The sequence below is a fragment of the Accipiter gentilis genome, chromosome 2 (genome assembly GCF_929443795.1).
Source record: "Accipiter gentilis chromosome 2, bAccGen1.1, whole genome shotgun sequence".
NCBI classification, from domain to species: Eukaryota; Metazoa; Chordata; class Aves; order Accipitriformes; family Accipitridae; genus Astur; species Astur gentilis.
The window spans coordinates 16803006-16821199 of record NC_064881.1 but is presented as its reverse complement, the minus strand read 5'-3'; the positions used below and the strand labels follow the sequence as shown (position 1 = coordinate 16821199).

Sequence of the window (18194 nt, the reverse complement as noted above, 5' to 3'; positions counted from 1 at the left end):
AGTATGGCACTCTTCCATCCTCTTTCCCATCTGTGGGATGGCTGACTTGTTCTGAAGCACCTGGACGGCATACTTGTAAACACCTGGCTGAGGCGTATATGGCTATATGGCATAGCCATATGCACAGGTGCATTTTAACACCTGATCGTGAAATTAACTTTTGGATGCAATGGCAGCTATGGCTTTCAATGACATGAGTAGCATGAGCCGTCCTTTAGTACTACAATCCCGAGATGTGAAAACCCGAAAAGACTAATGCCTTGCTTCATGTGGTCTGACTTTTGCCCCAGTTTCCATGCCTAATATTTCCTCTTGGCTGGCTGTAGGCCTTCAGAGGTGCTAATTGAAAACACTAGGCACAAGGCATTAGGTGGAAGCTGGGCTGAGTGAATCTGGGCACGAGCTGTCTCCTGTAGCACATAAACGTCAGAGAAACGTCTGATTACAAAAGCTGTCATCTTCCTCAGTAGTGATGGGCTGGAGTCAAGCACAGGCACAAGGGAAATTCTTGTCCTGGATACACTTGATTGATTTCACTGTCAGGATATAAGTCAGGAAGGCAGTCCCAACTCTAGCACTAGGTCTGCAGCGTCTTTTAGGCCTGGGCTGATGGTATGTTGCTGAACTGTGTCATGGAAGGAGCTGGCTTTATATTGTCAAGTGTAATAAACCCAAATGTTAGTATGAATTTGCTAACAAATGAAGGTAATTGGGTGCTTTAGGAGGGAATGAGATGACAGCTTTTACTGTACTTCAAATATCAGTCCCAATTACTGTAAATACGATCATGATGCAAAACATTAATTAGGAAAATCTGAACTGTTTGAAATGTAGAGTCCCATATGAATGATTAACTACATGCAAAATATTGTGCCTGATTAGAGGCATTCTACTGAGACATCCATCTGTGAGCTCTGAAATAAACCTGGTAGGAGGGGAGAAGAGATCACAGCATGAGGAACTGGCACGATTGAGATGACCTAGGAAGCTACTGGGCCATCTGTATCTCATGTAGGGTCACGGGGCTTCCAGGACAGTAAAGTCTGTGAACCCTATATTCTTTACTGTAGCGTCTTTAGAAAGAATATTTCAGGGGTAAGGAAGTCAGGCACTGAGACAGTACACAGCTTGCTCAAAGTCACCTAAGATGACAGTACCCGAGAAAGGAAATGAGCATTGGTCTTCCAAGTCTTAGCCTAACTCTAGTTCTTATTCCTTACACAAGGGTGGAAGTGGCTGTCCATAAAAAGGTGGGAAATAAAACTTCTCAAAAAAGACAATGGTAAGCACACAATTATGGAAAGGCCAGGAACTACAAATTGTCTGTAGGTCACTCTTAAGTGCTCTTTCTGTTGGTGGTAATTCTTGTGATATTGCATTAGCAAGTATTCATCAATTGCTAATGAAAGAACGTACCTGGAAATGCTAGCTCCAGGTATTTCCTATAGGATAAACACATCCACCAATTGTCTCCACGGAGTCATGGGCAAAACCTAGAGGGTGAAGGACATTCTACTGAAGTAAGTAACGTCTGGGTAGGGCCTTTGGGACGTAGCTCAGTAACAGAATTGATTTAGGAAAAAAAGGAGAGAAATAATCTCCAATCTTGTGACTTAGTTTTATTCGTGTGTTCTTTGGCAGAGAGAGGGACCATGAATGCTCAGAACACTTTATCTGCTGGTTTGTGTCTTATTTGAAATGCATTGGTCTTCTCAGTTCATTAAAAATACTAAATAACTATTCTATTGCTGTTTTATTATGAAGCTTGGGTATATGTTGCCAAGTGGGCTATTTCAAGCAAAATATTCTGTTGTAGTCTAAATGTACTATTGTTCCCCATTTGGACATGAGTCCGTAGCCACTGAAACGTAAAAGCTGACAAAATGGTGTTTCTTTGTCAAAACCTTGGTGAAAGAATCAAGCAACAAAGGATAATTGTTTGTAGCTCGGACCCCTTTTTCTGTCAGTTCTTAGCCTGAAAGTCCCCCTTCTTTTTTTGGTGGTGGTGCCACATTCATTGCTGGTAGAACTGCTCACCACCAGATCACCCACTGATCCAGCTGGAGCATGTATATATGCTCCCATTTCTGTCAAATTACTCGCATCACGTGCTGTGGTATTTATACTGCCTCCATCTTCTGTGCCAGCTTTAGGGGGAACAGATGATACCCAGAGCAGCACAAACCCCGCTGGTACAAAATTAACTTGCTTTTGAAGAATTTTGATCCAGCAGCACTTTGCACCAGGTGGCTGCAGCACTTTTGATCCAATACTGGCAGGCGCCAGGTCAGATTTGCAGTACTGAGTACTCGGAGCTCTGTGCCCAGAGCTTGCTCTGATCATGTCATGAGCTTTTCTGCTTTTCTTTGTCAGCAGCTTTAGTCTTCTCAGCCTCTTTCAGAAGGATAGCCGTCCAAAACCAACATCCAATAAACTTCCCCTGCTAGTTATGTTGATGTATGGCTTTACTGGTGACGTATGTGCATTTTGGGGACAGAGAATAGTATCATTTATTGTCTGATTCCCCAGAGTACTATAATCAATGCTCACATTTATCCCAAAATGGAAGGTGGCTGTTACATTCATCTGTTCCAAAGAAAACTGGTCTAGTGCATAACAATGCAATGTTATACAAATTATATAAGAATATAATAATGATGAATTATGTAATATCCTAGAGTTTCAATTTGTTATCTCAGTATGCTCTTTTTATGATGAAATAAAACCAGGTTTATTCATAAGCAGCTTACGAAAATTTCACTTCAAGTGCTCTATCAGCTAATTGTTTAGGAGCTCTTCAAGAAATTCCCTAACCATTGATCATGATGCTACAATTTATTAGCTACCTCTTGTTGATTCTGAAGTAAAAGTCTTTAGTGGGCTGTTTTCATAGAATAAATTAAGTTGATCAAGGAGCCTTAATTGTCCAGATTTTAATGGAAGTAAATATAGAAAACACACTAGAAACTGTAAGAGGAGGGTTCTTTTGGGTGCCTTTTAAAATCAGTTGCTAAAGGGTGGCACAGGTAACAACCAGTTAAACAGACCAGTACTGTCAGCCAATAATAAAAATGGTTATTCACTGCTCTTGTTGTGGTCTCTGCTCAGTTTGATTTGGAAAGGTCTGCACTGCAAAACTGCCACTGAAACCTCGCTGTGTGGTCCTCTCAGCAGAGGTGTACCTGTTCTTCCTAACATTGCTCATTTTTCCACAGGCAGGACAAAATTTCCCTTTGAGGATGGCTGCATAGAGGGAACAATTCCCAGGGGATTGATTTCCCAGTTCCGCCATACACCGGCGGGGCAAGAAAAGCCTCAGCTATTGCAGATGCCTCTGTCAGTGATGCTGTAAGTATCTCTCGTGTTCTTCCTGCTGTCTTACTCAAGGCCCCCAGTCAATAAGAAATGTGACGTGAGTTCCTATCCCAGAAGTAGTGTGGTTCACTGTCACTGAAAGAGCTTCTGGTAATTCATCCCCAAAGTAGGACATTTTTCACTGATGAAAGGCCTGGTGTTAGTTTTAAGCATGATTTGACTCATTCATGTTTGGTGGTGTGTTGCTCTAGTGCTCAATTTAGGCACAATTTGATAGATTAACTCTTGAATATTTGCATCTGAGGTAGTTTTTCTCATTATATTGATAATGAGTGCTTCTGGATGTAGCTGAGGAGTGAACAGTTTCAAGAACACTGGGAAGCAAGCAGGAAGAATTGAGGATGATTGCTTTCCAGAACAGCTAGCCCCTAAAACTACAGAACAGGTTATATTCCTAGCAGCATAGACAGCTGGGAGAGACTAAACAACATGGGTTGGAAATATTATAAAGGATAGTGAGCGCAGCCATCTTTTGCATCTTTCCACCTGCAGACAAGATGGAATAGATGTTTGCTGGGTACAAGATAGCTGAGTTCTAGCACCACCTCTTGGCTCCCACCTGTAGGTATGGGATGATTCAAACTAAATAAATGAATGATGGGTAGTCAGGAAGCTTAGCCTTTTTGGACAAAGAAAATACGATTCTTCGCTTCTTCTTGGAGACATGTTAGTTTCTCAGCTAGAGGAAAGCAAGCAATGTACCAGCCTTACAAAGCATTGCTGGAATTTCTGGTATTTCAATTAGAAATATGAGCTGTGGGTGATGATCTGCATTGTTTATGTTGTGGAAGAAGCATGAGTTCTAGAATGAATTGTAAAATCAATTCCTACTTTTCCAGTGTAAGGGCAGCAATGTCAGGTGCAAAGCTATCTTTCCTAGGAAAAGAAGGATCTCTCCAGTTTTATAGATGGGTTGTATAACTGAAGTTATCTTTTTCCTATCACAGTCACGTTACACGTTAGGATCTGTTATGGGGCTTGTTTATTTTTAATGCAGATGTCATTCACAGACAGAACACTTCTCAATCAATCTTTGTTCAGACAGATTCATGAAAGAAAATTCTATATTATTCTATTAAAATTCTATTCTATTAAACACAAAGCCTGTCGCTGGATCACAAAGTCGCTAAGCCGCAGACTTCTTCCCACCAGAGCCCCGGCACACAGACCTACGTGATCAGGCTCTAGCACATGGAGGAGGGCACAGAGAGCACTGTTTGACTGAAGGCTCAGGCAAATGAATGACAGACATGGGCTGTATTTGTGAAGTATGGTAAGCTCTGTAATAGTTGTTATTCAGCACTCAAAAGCATAATACAGTTGAAGATGCAGCTAGCTTATGGCTAGTAAGTGAGGCATCTGTTAGTTCCCAAGGGAAAATGAACTCAGGATTGGGAGATACAGTCTGAGACTGGTGTCCTGGGTAGTGGCATTATACTGATGTTGTGCTTGGCAAATTGGAGAAGGCCAGGTTATTTAGAGTATAAAATCTATATGTGCCCCACCTGAAACTGTGCTATCAAAATATTACTTTCTTTCTCCAAAACCACCAGAAGTTACACATGCCGTAAGTTCACAACTCAGTTCATTCACTATTGGGAGAGAGAAGTCACTGGAAGATTTACTTCAGTTTAGATTCTTGAAAACATCTTAGTCTGTCTCAAGCTACATCCTAGCCATAACTGAAGGCTGAAGGGTAAGTAGACTATCTGGTTTCCGTAATGAACTGAGGCTGGTTATCAGTAGGTGTCAATGAGCCTGAAAAGATTCACCAGACTGTTGCCGGCAACTCCTCTGCAGTTGGCATCGTTCATGTCCAATTCTTTGAACACAAAAGTCAAACTGAATAGGATCTCGTGATAATGTGGTAGAAATACATGCAGATGGAAAACGTAGTCCTTGTGGCTCCAGTCATGATGACAGATAGCATGTAAAGATATTTAAGCTACGGCATTCGTTCTTTGGAGCATGAGGCAGCTCTGCCTCAAGCTCCGTGTAGTATCTCAGGCGGAATCATGCAGAGACAGGGTTGCACTTCAGGATGGTGTTCAAGATTTGAAATCTGGCCTTGATCCCAAACTGGGACTTTGTTTTCATTCTCTATGAAGGAAGAGTGAAATAACGCCTTGTTTTCCATCAGCCAGTTTTGACTCTGCTTGGTGTTGACTGTAATGGATTTTTGAAGGGATTATCATGTAGCTCATTTTTTGAAATTAAGACCTGTTCCGAGGGGCCAAAACTGGGATATTTACCCCTTAGGTAGGTATCTAGGACATGTTGTTTATTAGAAGTATGTCCTCCCATGTCACTAAGCAGCTGAAGGAGGGAAGATAGTCCTGTGCCTGCGGCAAGAGACACAGTTCCCAGCTACAACAAAAAAAACCCAAGTGCCACAATTCCTTCACTCTCAGAATGGATTAATACCTCCTTTCCTTACTCCATGAAGGACCTGCTTGAGTGTTTCTTGGGTCTAGATAGAGCTAGGCTGGAAATGTGAGTTGCTTGTAAAATGCACAATATACCTTCTTGTTCATTTCTTTAATTTGAGGTTTGTTTGTTAATAGAAATAGCAAAAGGATCCAGAGAGAAATTCCACTTCCTATGCACAGTCACTGTAGTAGCAAAATTGGAAGGTATCTTGAGTCACATATATGTACCTACTGTCATTGTTCTTGCTGACACGATAAAGACATGACAGTGCTGTTCAATCATCTTTTGCCACGTAGAATCCAGTTCATTTACTGCTGCCCTTCTTTTCCAGTTCACCCGTTTCCTGTTATTGGCATCTCCTTTCCATTCCTGTTCTGCAACAGTCAGCCAGCCTCCACCACGCAGCTCTGCCAAAAGCTCTGCCAAGACAAATAGGAGGAAAGCGTGTGCTTTTCAGTTTGGGGCCAAAACAAGTTTAATTACAGTCAGTGTCAAACCCCTAGATTTCGGGATGCACAATTTCATCTCCTTTGAGTCAAAACCAGTACCTTTCCCCCTCAGGATCATTAATACAGGTGGGACAAGCAAGGGATTGAGATGTACTCCCCACATTACAACCAAGGACCCTCTTCCTTCTCCTACTAGCAGAGGGAGAGACCTTTCTCACTCTCAAGCCTAAGAGCAATTCTGACTAAGCTCTAAGTGCCTTTGTGCCAACCCTTTTACTAGGTGTGTTCTCAGGTTCCTCTGAATCTGTCTCTCATGATAGAGACATTGCTGAGCAGACTTCCTGAGGTGGCATCCCTCAGAGGTTCAGATGAGCTGTCTGTTTGAGCTAAGGATTTTTAAAATCTTCCCTGAGCACAAGATACTCATAGAAAACTGAAGAGAGACAACCTCAGGGAGTTTATTATTATTCGTGCTGCTGTCTTACAGCAACACCCAAAGGTCACTGTTAACACCTTAAATTTGGCTGCTCTAAAATTATTTCTCACACAGCCTTCACTAGGGGAAGTGAAAAAGCCTTATAGGGACATTCCCAACCTTTGTATGCCCATATATGTGGCTGCCTCAAAAGAGACACTATCACCTCAAGTATTGTTTAAAATTAGACTTTATTTACTGATTACAGATCTGATGTTATTTCTTAAGTTTAAAAAAAGCTTTGGCCCCTCTGGTAACAGCTGTCTTCTCTCATTTGAAAGCATCCTAGGAGAAGTTGTGAGCTTGTAGCTCCTAATGTCTTTGAGGCCCCCTATGGCGCCCTGCTTTAGGTATTCACTCCTAAAATCTCATCCTTCCTCTGTCATTTAGTAAAAACTTCATCTGGATGAGCCAGGTTACATCAGAGATGGGTGCTGAAGAGCTCTTGGCATTTATCTAGATGGTTTTAGCCAAGTTTCAGTTTAACTGTCGATGCAAGGGCATGTACAGCAGAGCACAGTGAGAGAGCGCTGAGCTACTGCTGCTCCAAACCCATGTGCCTGCTCCTGCAAAGAAAAGCGAGGAGCCACCAGCCCTCAGCAAGACTCTTACATGAGATGTGGCATTGCATTGCCAGAGCAGTATGATGCAAGCTTGGGTAGTCCAAGCATCTCTGTGCCCATTACATGAGGTAGGCTTGCCTGTAACACCCCCATCCTGCAGCCTTGCTTGGATGCAGTATCCATACACATGTCCTGGTGCTAGTTTTAGCTCAGTCTGTGGGCCTTGATTCTGGGCGGTGTTGGACTATCTCAGTACAGAAAGCGTTTCAGTGCTAAACAAAATTAATTATATATGGCTATTCATTAACTTCAGTGGTAATATTTGCAAAGAAGTTTGAGATTTGCTTCTTATTAAGTGGCCTGATGTCACGCCACTGGCACCACTCTTTCCTGTTGAAGGAGAAATCAAAAACTTAGTGCCTAGGAATATTCATAGTCCGTCTTACTTGATTTTCATATCCACTAGCCTGGAATTGAGGGGGTTTTTAATGACATTCTCAGGCCAAAAATATACCTGCTTCTGGTATATATTCTGGTATATAGTTTACTGGAAGCTCCTGGTCGTAGAGAAGCAGGTACAATATCTCCATTGCTACTGGCCTCTGCTCTCCCAGCATCAGGAGTTAAGAATAAAGCTAGTATTTTCCTCCAGACTAAAATCTTCCTCTTTTGCTAAAAGAATAATATATGATGATGTGTGTGTGGCAGTGCCATCTGTAGCCCCTGTCATTACATCTGTAATGATGACAAAGCAGAAGAGAATTGAAGGAAACCATCCAGTGAGTAAATTCATTAAGTATATGCTTTGCAATAACAGTAACCCAAAGTGAGAATAGGAACAGTTGAGAAATCTAGAGATTTTGTCTGGCGGAGACTGATCATTTCTTCCATTTATTGGCTGGCATGATTTGTGCTTTTATTCTGTACTTTGATTCCTTCACCCAGTCTTTCATCTTGGCTCTATCAAAAACTACTCTAGTGCTTCCAGACACTGCAGCCCTGAATTAGAGGAACCAGACAAAAAGTCCTGCCAAATTCCTGAGAGTAAACTATAGTTTTGTATTAGCATTGTCTTCTCCTCATAAAAATGAAGTGTTTTCAAACAAAACTCCATTGGCCTCTGGCTTAGAGAAATGTTTGTTGATCCTGTACATCAGAGATGCTGATGAAAACCACCTTCGTGTTCCCAGCTAATTTAATACTACTATTTACTATAATGTACCGGTTGAATTGCAGTAGCACTTAGGATTCCTAGTCACAGACTAGGGCGCCGCTGTGCTAGACACCAGGCAGGCGTGGAACAAAAAAGAAAGTCCCTTCCCTAAAGAATTTGCAGTCTTTGGCATGAGTATGGTCATTATAAAGATAACAATCTTTTTTTCCAAGAAACGCCTCATCTTGTTCATTATCCCTCGCAATTAGTCTCATGGGGCTCCACTTCCAGCAACACGCACCTGTTGATAAGTGCAGCCTAGTTGGAGCTTAGAGAGACTTTGATTCTTCCATTTTTTAATGAACAAATGGTGCATTAGAGATGTTTGCTCCTTCAAATATGCAGACATCTGAATTTCTAATTGTTTAGCATTAGTCATAACTTAAGTAGGACAGAGCAGATTCTATATATAGCCCGTTGCCCAGCCATTCAAGACAGATAGTGTGTTTGTATTTCTTCCCATATTTCCTCACTTGAAAGGAGTGAGAAGGCAATTGCAACATCTCTAGCTTCAAGTATTCCAAAACTGTGCTGCCCCCATCTCCTTCTCCCCCAGATATTGTTTTCAGAACCATGAGATTTTTAAAGCAGATGACATTCTCAGCTCTTCTGGAGTTTATTTGGGGATTCTCAGCCTTGACAGCATAGCTGGGTGATGTTTCTAAGCTTGAAGGCTAAACTTTCTTTTTTCTTTTTTTTTTTTTTTTTTTTTTTTCCGCAACAATTGAGGTTGTAACAGTATTCCAGGAGCAGGAGTTGCCCTTGGTACCACAAACCTCCTTTAAATTGCACTGATCATTTTCCCTCTCTACTGTTTGTCATTTCTCAGTCTCATTCTTATGTTGTGTATGTTCTTACCTGTGAATGTATCATGTATGTTATATTACGAAGGAAATCCCGGTTTGCAACAAACACACGCAGTGGATGTTTTACCACTGAGTGAGGGTTTCGTTTTCTGCAAATTCCAACTCCAACATTTCTCCTGTTATCTTCTCCTCCAGCAGGACAGCAGTGGGTTGGCCTCTGAAGAAACACAGGCCCAGCAGTTGGCTCAAACTGCTTCTGCCTGGATGCCTGAAAATGCCACACCAGCCCAGCTGTGCTCAAATGTTTCTCTTGATTTTCGTAGTGATGCCCGGATCCATCATCCCAGCAGCATGGTTTCCCCGTGCTTGTGACATGGCTACAACTTTAGAGCTGAATGAACTACGTATTGCTGCTGATGCTAACGGCTGATGGCAGGCCTGTGGCTGCACGTGATGAGAGCAAGTCAGGGTCCCTGGCGCCAGCCGTGTGTTCGATGGCTGAAGCCATCACTGGCTCAGTGGCCCTTTCCATTGGGACGTCCCAGGTGGACAGACAGGCTCTCATCTGTGCCTGGCCTTTGGTGGACGGCTCCTCGCAGACTCCCAGGAGCGAGCCCGCAAGCAGCCATCAGCAATATGGTCAGAGCGTTGTGGGCTCCCCCCCCCCCCCCGTGCCCCTCTCCTGGTGCCGAATAAAGGGACAGCTCTGGGCTCTAGCGTCCCAGAGGCAGGAACGTGTCCAGGGAGAGGCAATGTGGGTATTCCCACCCGCCCTTCCCTGCAGGCCCACCCTGGCCTCACCCTGCCTCCCCTCGGCCGGCAGCTTGGCCCGTGTGCCTGCCGCCTGCCCTCCTCTGGTTCGGCATCCCCCCTCCCGCTCACGGGAGCCCATACCCTGCTGCCCGTACAGGTTGTGTGTGTCCTTTTCTCTGTCACTGCGAACTAGGGTGAGCCTGGTGATTTCAGTGGGTTGTTCCAGACGCGTGCGAGATGCAAACCCAAACCCTTGTCCTTGCCCCGGTCTGTGCCAAAGACAGACAGACAGACAGATCAGACCAGCAAACCAAGAGAATTTCTCTCATGGCCAAATGTACCCAAACACCAAGACAGCCAGGAATGCCAATTGCTCAGCGTGCTCAGGGAGTGCTTGTTCAATGGATTTCCTTCTTGCTACCAATAACTGTGAGAATAGTTCCTGCAGCATTATCATTAACGGCATAGAGGGCTCTCACAAGTACCCGCACAGCCTTCTCCAGCCCTTATTGGACAGCAAGAATAGCAACTGACAAGTCTTGTGAGGTAAATACAAAGGTCAGCTGTTGCCTCCCTGGACGAGAACTGTCAGGAGGAGAGAGGTGCAGCTCTTGCTGCCTGCACACTTCTCCCAGCCTGTGTCTGCCACTTCCCTTCGCTGCTCAGAAAGAGAGAGCGAGGCCGTGAGGCCTCCAAGAGTGTCTTTTGGTGATGTCCAAGAGGGTACGAGCGCAGTTCATCTTCATGTTAGGCGCACCGGTGGGAATACCCCTCCGCGTGAGCTGGCCTTTGGGCAGAGAGAAGGCTCTTGCTGGGGCGGAAGGTCCATGCTTGAGATTCCTGAGCAGCGTGTGCTGGCCTCTGCTCAGCCGGGGGTCAGGCTTTGGGAGGAAAACCATCCCTGCAAATCCACCCGTGTGCGAGCGGCTGTGTTGTCCCCAGACACGGTGGAACCAAGAGGATATTCTCAAGGATTTTTTCCTTCCTTTGGGACCGTGAGCCCATAAAAGTGTGTCTTGTGGGCAGCCGCCTGGGATCAAGAGTCTGAACATTAAGTCATGAATGAAAATAGTCCTCTGGTTGACCTTGTGAACTTGGTCTTGGGAAATGCAAGATTCACTCCTGCCTCATACACAAACCCTTGAGGGACACTGGTTAAATCTCCTTATCCTCTCTTGTTGCTTTTCCCCACTGAAAAGTTTGGGAAATTAAGGTGCTTTCCTCTCTCTCAGGGGACTGTAGGAAAACCTGTTATAAGTTATAGATGAAGCTCTGATACGATGGTGAGACATACCACAGAAAATCTCTGTGACATGAGCATGTGATGCCCTTCCTGGGGTGAGGTCACTGAAAAATTGAAAGAGAAATTAAAACTGAATGAGAGAACTTTGAAGACTTCTGGTGTCAGAAGAAAGGGCAGATAGCTGAGCTCCTTATAAGTTTTGTTCTTCATCCTGACCTAGAACATACTCTTTTGTATTTAAATGATTTATTTTTATTGATTTTTATAATTCACTTTAATTGAGGTTCTCTATGATTAGTCTAGCAAATTCAGCTTGCTGAGAAACAATAAGCAAATGTATTTTGTTCTTAAAATGACTTATCACCTTCAGGCATAGTAAGATACCTTGAATATTTTTTCTTTTTCTCTATATTGCCCTAGAATCCATAATATTTATGACCATCAGATTTAGATTTCTTAGTATCGGGAGTACCAACGGTGAAACAGAAATGTAGTGCATAATGTGCCAGTGTATGATTGCTCGCACCTCAGGGTGGGTGAGATGCACTGAGTTCACCTGAAATAGTCACAGAATGTAAGATAGCATGTTACAGAGCTGATCACAGGGACTGAGTAATGAAGGTGATCACATGAAGTGGTTATGTGAGATGACATGGAAATATTTGCTGAACGCAACACCACCAGAAATTCTTACTGCCTTCTGACAAAAGCTGGAGTGGTAATGAAATGTTGCGCCGTGGTAGAAAGCTGATCTACATCTAGTGTGTGTTCTTCCATGTTTGTAGTTGCACATCTTCAGAAATACCTGGGGTAAGAGCCATGCCCTCAGTTTAACAACATCCCTTCTGTATTGTTATTTTTAGAACTGTGTGATCTCTCTGGTATGGCCAATCATTGAGGAGGGGATTCTTCTTGCCTCACATTAGCTATCTAAAAATTCAGTGACTAGGCTAAGGTAGTTCTCTGCACTCCCTTTATAGACAAGGGAACGAGGTGAGCTTCTCCAGAAGCCTGAAGGTACTATTTTGCAATGGGATGTATCATACTCTGGGCATGCTTTTGCTTTCCATTAGCTACCACGGAGCAGCTATAATTGCCTTTCAGTAGGTGCCCGAGTTTGAGATCACCAAGGCTAAAGGGCAGGTGCATCCAACCCAAGTCAGCAGACAGGAGATGGGCCTCGCTAGCGCTTTTTATTTCTAGGCAATGTTATTTTGTGATTCACTGCAAAAATTCTGTTTGCCCCTGATGTTTGCAGAATGAGTCAAAGATGAATACTTTTCTTATGAAGTGTATGCTAATCTCAAACTATATCACTAAACATAAAACTCTGATGCAGTTATACCTGATATCTGCCTTGTCTCTCTCTTTCGCCCCTCCGGTGAGAACCCAGAATTTCTTCTGTTGTAATCTCCTGCAGGAGTAGCAGCTGAGAAACCGGTGACTCCAGAGAAAGGACGTCTCTGTTCCTAGGCAGTCAGTTCTGCATCTGAAGTGCTGAGGGAAATACTTTTTGGTTTGTGTATTTGTGGTATTTTATATTCCTCGTTATGAAGGCATCCAAAGGTCTCACAGTGTTCCCCACATTTAAATTGTTGCAAGCCCTCTCATGCATCACTCAGGATCTCTGGGGAAAGTAGGGTAATATGACCACGTTGGATTAGAAACAAGCATGGGTGAGACACTGCAGACCCAGCTCAGAGCCAAGGGTCAGGAAAAAGGGGAGAAGAACCTGGCAGGTTGTACAGCTCTTGTGAGAATTGCAGGAGCTCTCCTAGCCCACTCCTATGCTGTATTTGCTGTCCCTGGATTTCTTCAAGGGACGAAACTGTCTGCCTAAAGGGACCTAAATAATATTGTAGATGATGAAAAAATTAATGTGAGCCAATTCTCACTAGCATCAATCGTTTGGAGAGATGCAGCTCTATGTCTTATTCAGATCTCACCCACGACACTGAAAAAATGTATTTGGATCAAAATGCTTCCTTCTTTATGTTTATAGTCACATTATTTTAAAGAGGTTTTGTGTCTTTAAAAGGTATATTAAACCTAAAAGTGGAGGCACTGTGATAAAACCCGCCCCAGAGTACATCTGGAGGGTTTGAGTTTATTAAGTACCTCTTGCATTTTCCATCCACTGACTGAACTTAGCTCCTGTTTCTTTGAACCTCTTGTTGTTCTCACTGAAAGCCGTGCTGACATGCTTTAAAAGCATACAAATAGCTTCTGCTGCAACTATCTACACAATATATTCCATTCTGTTATCATTGTAATACACATTTCAGTTTGTGAATGCCTGAGTTAACAGACATAATGCAGAGATAAATCTCTGGTATTACTACTTGTTTTTCCATTTGTTTCTTTATGATGCACAAGATCTGATTCTTTGGCACTTCACCAACAGCGTCTGAGGCTGGAGGGAGGTATAACAAAAATTAAAGTGTATAGCATCCCTAAAGAGATGCTCAGAACTGGGCTGTGGCCAACCTCATGTATTAAGTTGTTTGAACTTTGTTATTTTATTAAGGAAATGGATTTCAGATTGATCACTGATTTAGCATCGATAGCATACGACCACCTTCCGTGGTCTGTTGCTACTCCTCACTATGACGGGAGACATGCAAGGGCATGACCCCGCACATTTACAGTCTAGGCAGGATAAAACCAGTAGGTTTTCTGTAAAGTTTCCAATTTAAAGGGGAGGACATGATTGGTGTTGCAACCGAGGCAGTGGGGAAGCAGGACTGAGACGCAGCGGCAAAGCTGATGGGCTGCAAACATCGAAGGGCGCACATTACACGGGGAACGGGCGCTGGGCAGAAGTTACTTCTATAGGCAGCGCTTCCTCCTGGAAGAGGGGATTGGAGGGTAAGCAACCCAGCTGGAGACATTGGTGGGATACGGTCGGGAGCCTTCAGACATAATGGAGACGGGAGAGCACTTCAAAGGGAGCTCAACGTGGGATTAGGGCACCCTGGAGGGAGGGCCTTAGCTGAGGAGGGCGAACAGGGAAACACAGGGCCATGGGGTTGAAGAGGTGGGGAAGATCGGCTAGTGGAGTCGAGGAGGGGGGAAAAAAAGGAAAAGAAAAAAGAGCAGTTGCTGCCTCCGCGCAAGAAGGGGGAAGACGATGGAGAGAAGCAAGGGCCAGAACGAGGGAGTGGGAGCTGGCAGCGCGGAGGCAGGGCCGGGACGAGCAGGCGGCGGTGCCGGAGGCGGCAGGGGAGGAGGAGCGGGCGGAGCGGTGCCGGGGCTGCCGTCCCTGCCCCGGCAGATGCTCCCGGGGCGGCCCCGGCGGCGGCACCCCGGCCCTCCCCGCCGCCCCCGCCCCCGGGGGGCAGGCTCGCCGAGGGCTTTCCATCCCCTCTCCGGCGGCGGGGCCCGGGCAGCCCGTGCGACGTGACGGTGTCAGCGGTGTCGCGGGTCCCTCCCGCCACCGCCACCGGCACCGGCACCGGCACCGGCACCTGCCCTGCCCCGCGGGGTCGGCTGCGCTGCTGCCCGGTTTGCAGGGGGGAGCGTTGCCCCCGCCCGGGCGGGCCGCGGGCGCGGAGCAGCAAAGGCGGGCTCCGCGCAAACCCCGCGCCCCGTGGAGCCTCCCGGGCGGCAGCCGCCCCCTGCGGGCGGGCCCGGAGGGGGCGGGGGGGGGGGGGGGGGGGGCGGCCGGGGAGCGCCGGGGAACACCGGGCATGGGGGGAGGACACCGGCCGGGGTGGCAGCCCTGACCCCGGGCGGGTCGGGTCCCTCCCCGCGGGCCGGCCCGCGAGTGGAAAGTTTCCCCGGAGTGACCTCTCATAGTACGCGCCCGCTAGGAAATCTCATTCAAGTATTTTTGTCAATGGGGTGGGTGGGGGGGGCACCCTGCTCCCCGGCCCCCGGCCCGGCTGACGTCACTGCAGAGGCGATAAATATCTGTTGATATAATTGGACGTGAGATTTGGGGTTGCGATAGCGAAACTCGGCCCATCGCCGCTCCGACGGGCCCCCATGATTTATTCAGCAGTGGATCGGGGCACGCAATCGGGCTGTCAGGAGAGCGTCAGCTTATTAGGCAAGTTCTGCGTGATTCCAGGAGAGGGTCTAAGCTATAAAAATCCCGCGCCCCGGCTCTGATTAGGACCAAATCTGATCCCAAGTTCGCCAGGAGCCGGCTCCGAGGGAGAGCGAGAGGAAGGGACGCCGGGCACCGCCGGGCACCGCCGAGCCCCGCCGCCTGCCCTGCCCTGCCCTGCCGCCGCCGCCGCCGCCGCCGCCGCCGCCCCAGGTAGGTGCGGGGCCGCGCCCGGGCGCGGAGCGGGCTGCGCTGCGCGTCCCGCGGGAGGCGGGGAGCTCCCCCGGCCGGGCGGGGAGCGGGGAGGCGCGGGGGAGCCGGGCGCCCGCACCCCGCGGCTCTCGGGGACAGCCGCCCCGCCGCGGGCACCCCACGCACCCTCCCGCCCCCCGGGTGGGTGAAGGGGCGCGGGTCCGCGCACACGCGTGGAGTCTCTCCGCGGGGGCTCAGCCCAGCCCCGTCCGCGGCAGCCGCTGCCGGAGCAGCCCGGAGCCGCCCCGCGGGGCTGTTCGGCGCGGGGCGGCCGCCTCGACGGCGGGGGCGGCCGGGCCGGGGCTGAGCGCGGCTGGGCCGCCGTGTGCGGGGCGCGGAGGGGCGCGGAGGGGCGCGGAGGGGCGCGTTTCAGCACCGGGACAGCGGCGGCGGCGGCGGGGGACGCCCCCTCCCCGGCCCCCGCTGCCCTCCCCGCCGCTGCGGCTCGGCTGCGTAACCCCGTCCCCCGTCCCCCGTCTGCCCCCGCAGGTTTGGGCCCCGACCATGAAGATCCCGCTGCTGGTGTCCACGGGAATCCTGCTGGTCGCCCTCCTGCCCTGCCAGGAGTGCAGAGCTCTCAGCAAGAGCCCGGTAGCCGCCCACGGGGCTCTGCACCCGCCAGATTTCTTCCAGCAGCAGCAGCAGCAGCAGCAGCAGCAGCAGCAGCAGCAGCAGCAAACTCTGCCCGTCCTGCTCCGCATGGGAGAAGAGTATTTCCTGCGCCTGGGCAGCCTCAACAAGAGACCCGTCGGCTCTTTCTCCGCCTCTCCCAGCAGCACCAGCCACCTACAGCCCGAAGCCTCCGCCAGCAACTTTTTCCGGGCGGCGGTGCAACAGCTGCAGCAGCTGCCCGAGAGCTCGCTGGGGAGCCCCGAGGAGGGCGAAGCCGAGGGGGAGGCGGTGGAGAGGGAGAAGCGATCCGAGGAGCCCCCTATTTCTCTGGATCTGACTTTCCACCTCCTGCGAGAAGTCTTGGAGATGGCCCGAGCCGAGCAGTTAGCGCAGCAAGCTCACAGCAACAGGAAACTGATGGAGATAATCGGGAAATGAAACGGCCCCTCCCCGCCTTGCCAAAGAGATTCCGCAGTTAGCACAAGAATAATTACACCGTCCGAAGTACCATAGTGCTGCTCTGATGTCATCTCTTTATTTTTATATAGCTTTAAACCTAGAAGGGTGTACTCCGAACAGCCTCTGTCCCTTGACTAGCATGCACAACCGTGTACCAAGTGCAGAAACACGAGTGTCGTTCGTAACCTCCCCTACCTTTATTTATTTCTCCATTTCCCAGTTATTCTAGTGCCATCGCTACGTAGGGATGTGTGAGCATTGGAAGAAATGGTGCCAAGAAGACAGATAACTTTTCTGCTGGGGGCAGGGAGGTGGGAGGGGGAATCTCTGTAAGCTACTTTAAATCCACTTTTTTCCTGTAAACATTTTCACAATAAAACATCTTTTCAGCGCTCGGTCGATTTTGTTGTGTAAGAGAATGTTTAATATTTATATTTTTAATAAAAGCTGCAAAGTAACGATGGCTTGATAGACTTTCTTGCCTAGACGCCTGAGGGCTGCTCCGCCTCCCTCAGCGCTTACCGGGGTGGGGGGAGGAGGGGCACCCACGGCTGCGAAACCCCCAGAGCCGCAGGGACCCCTAAGTCACCCCCGGGGATGTTTTTCCCCTCCCCGCCACGGGGAGCCCCCGTCCTTGCGGGATCTCCCAGACGCACGCCCCGACGTGCCGCCGGTCCCGGCCAGGGGCTGCCTCCCTCCGTCGCCCGCGGCACAGGCTGCTCCGGGGGACGGAGGGAGAGAACGTGTGTGTGTGTGTGTGTGTGTGTGTGTGTGTCAGGGTGGGTGGCCCCCAGCCCTGCAGAATCCGCCTCAGCAGCACCCCGAGGGGGCTCCCCGGCTCCTGCCGCTGCGGCCGGGGCTGCGCAGCCTCCTCCTGCCAGAGCGCAGCGGTGGGAAAGGGGTGAGGCGCTCCGGCATCTCTTTTGTGTTTTCCTCCTAGCTCTGCTCGTCCTCCCCGCACCCCAAAAGGGCAGGTTCCTCCCCGCTTCGGCTACCCTGCCGTCCCGGCGGCGGTGCACAAGCCGGGTCCCTCCCAGGGGCGCTGGGGAGGTGGCGGTGCGTGTAGAGAAACTTCCCGGGAGGAACTGGGGAAAATCCTTCAGGGCGACCGGGAGAAAATCGGAAATCCCTCACTCCGAACCAAATCCCAGGGAAGCTGCTCCCGCAGCGGGAGGCGATGCGGTGGCGGTGGTGGTGCGGAGCGATGCTCGCTCTGGGCTGTGCGAACCTCAAAGCTCTCCCCGGAGCTCGGCCGATGCAGCCCTCCAAAACTTCTGCCGCAGAAGCGTTTTCCAGGGGAAACAGACAAGTGAGGACTGATGTGACTCAGCCCTGCAGCAAGGGCTGGCCGGGACTGGGGCTGACCCCTCACGGTCTGCACTGCCAGCTCACCAGTCCTGCTGGGGCTCAGGGCAGCCCTATGGCCCAACACAATCCCCTGCCAAAGCAGTGTGTTTAGGGCCTGGCTCGGGGCTCCTGGAAAGATCCGCATTTAACCCTAGTGCAGAGCTTG

The 18194-nt window shown here is 48.7% G+C and overlaps 1 protein-coding gene across 1 annotated transcript; it reads left to right on the top strand.

The window, feature by feature from the left end:
• The first annotated feature begins 16095 nt into the window (after positions 1-16095).
• CRH (corticotropin releasing hormone) lies at positions 16096-17190 on the top strand. Its single transcript, XM_049823989.1, has one exon. The coding sequence runs from the start codon at positions 16115-16117 to the stop codon at positions 16658-16660; it is 546 nt and encodes a 181-aa protein (XP_049679946.1). The 5' UTR covers positions 16096-16114; the 3' UTR covers positions 16661-17190.
• The last annotated feature ends 1004 nt before the right edge of the window (positions 17191-18194 follow it).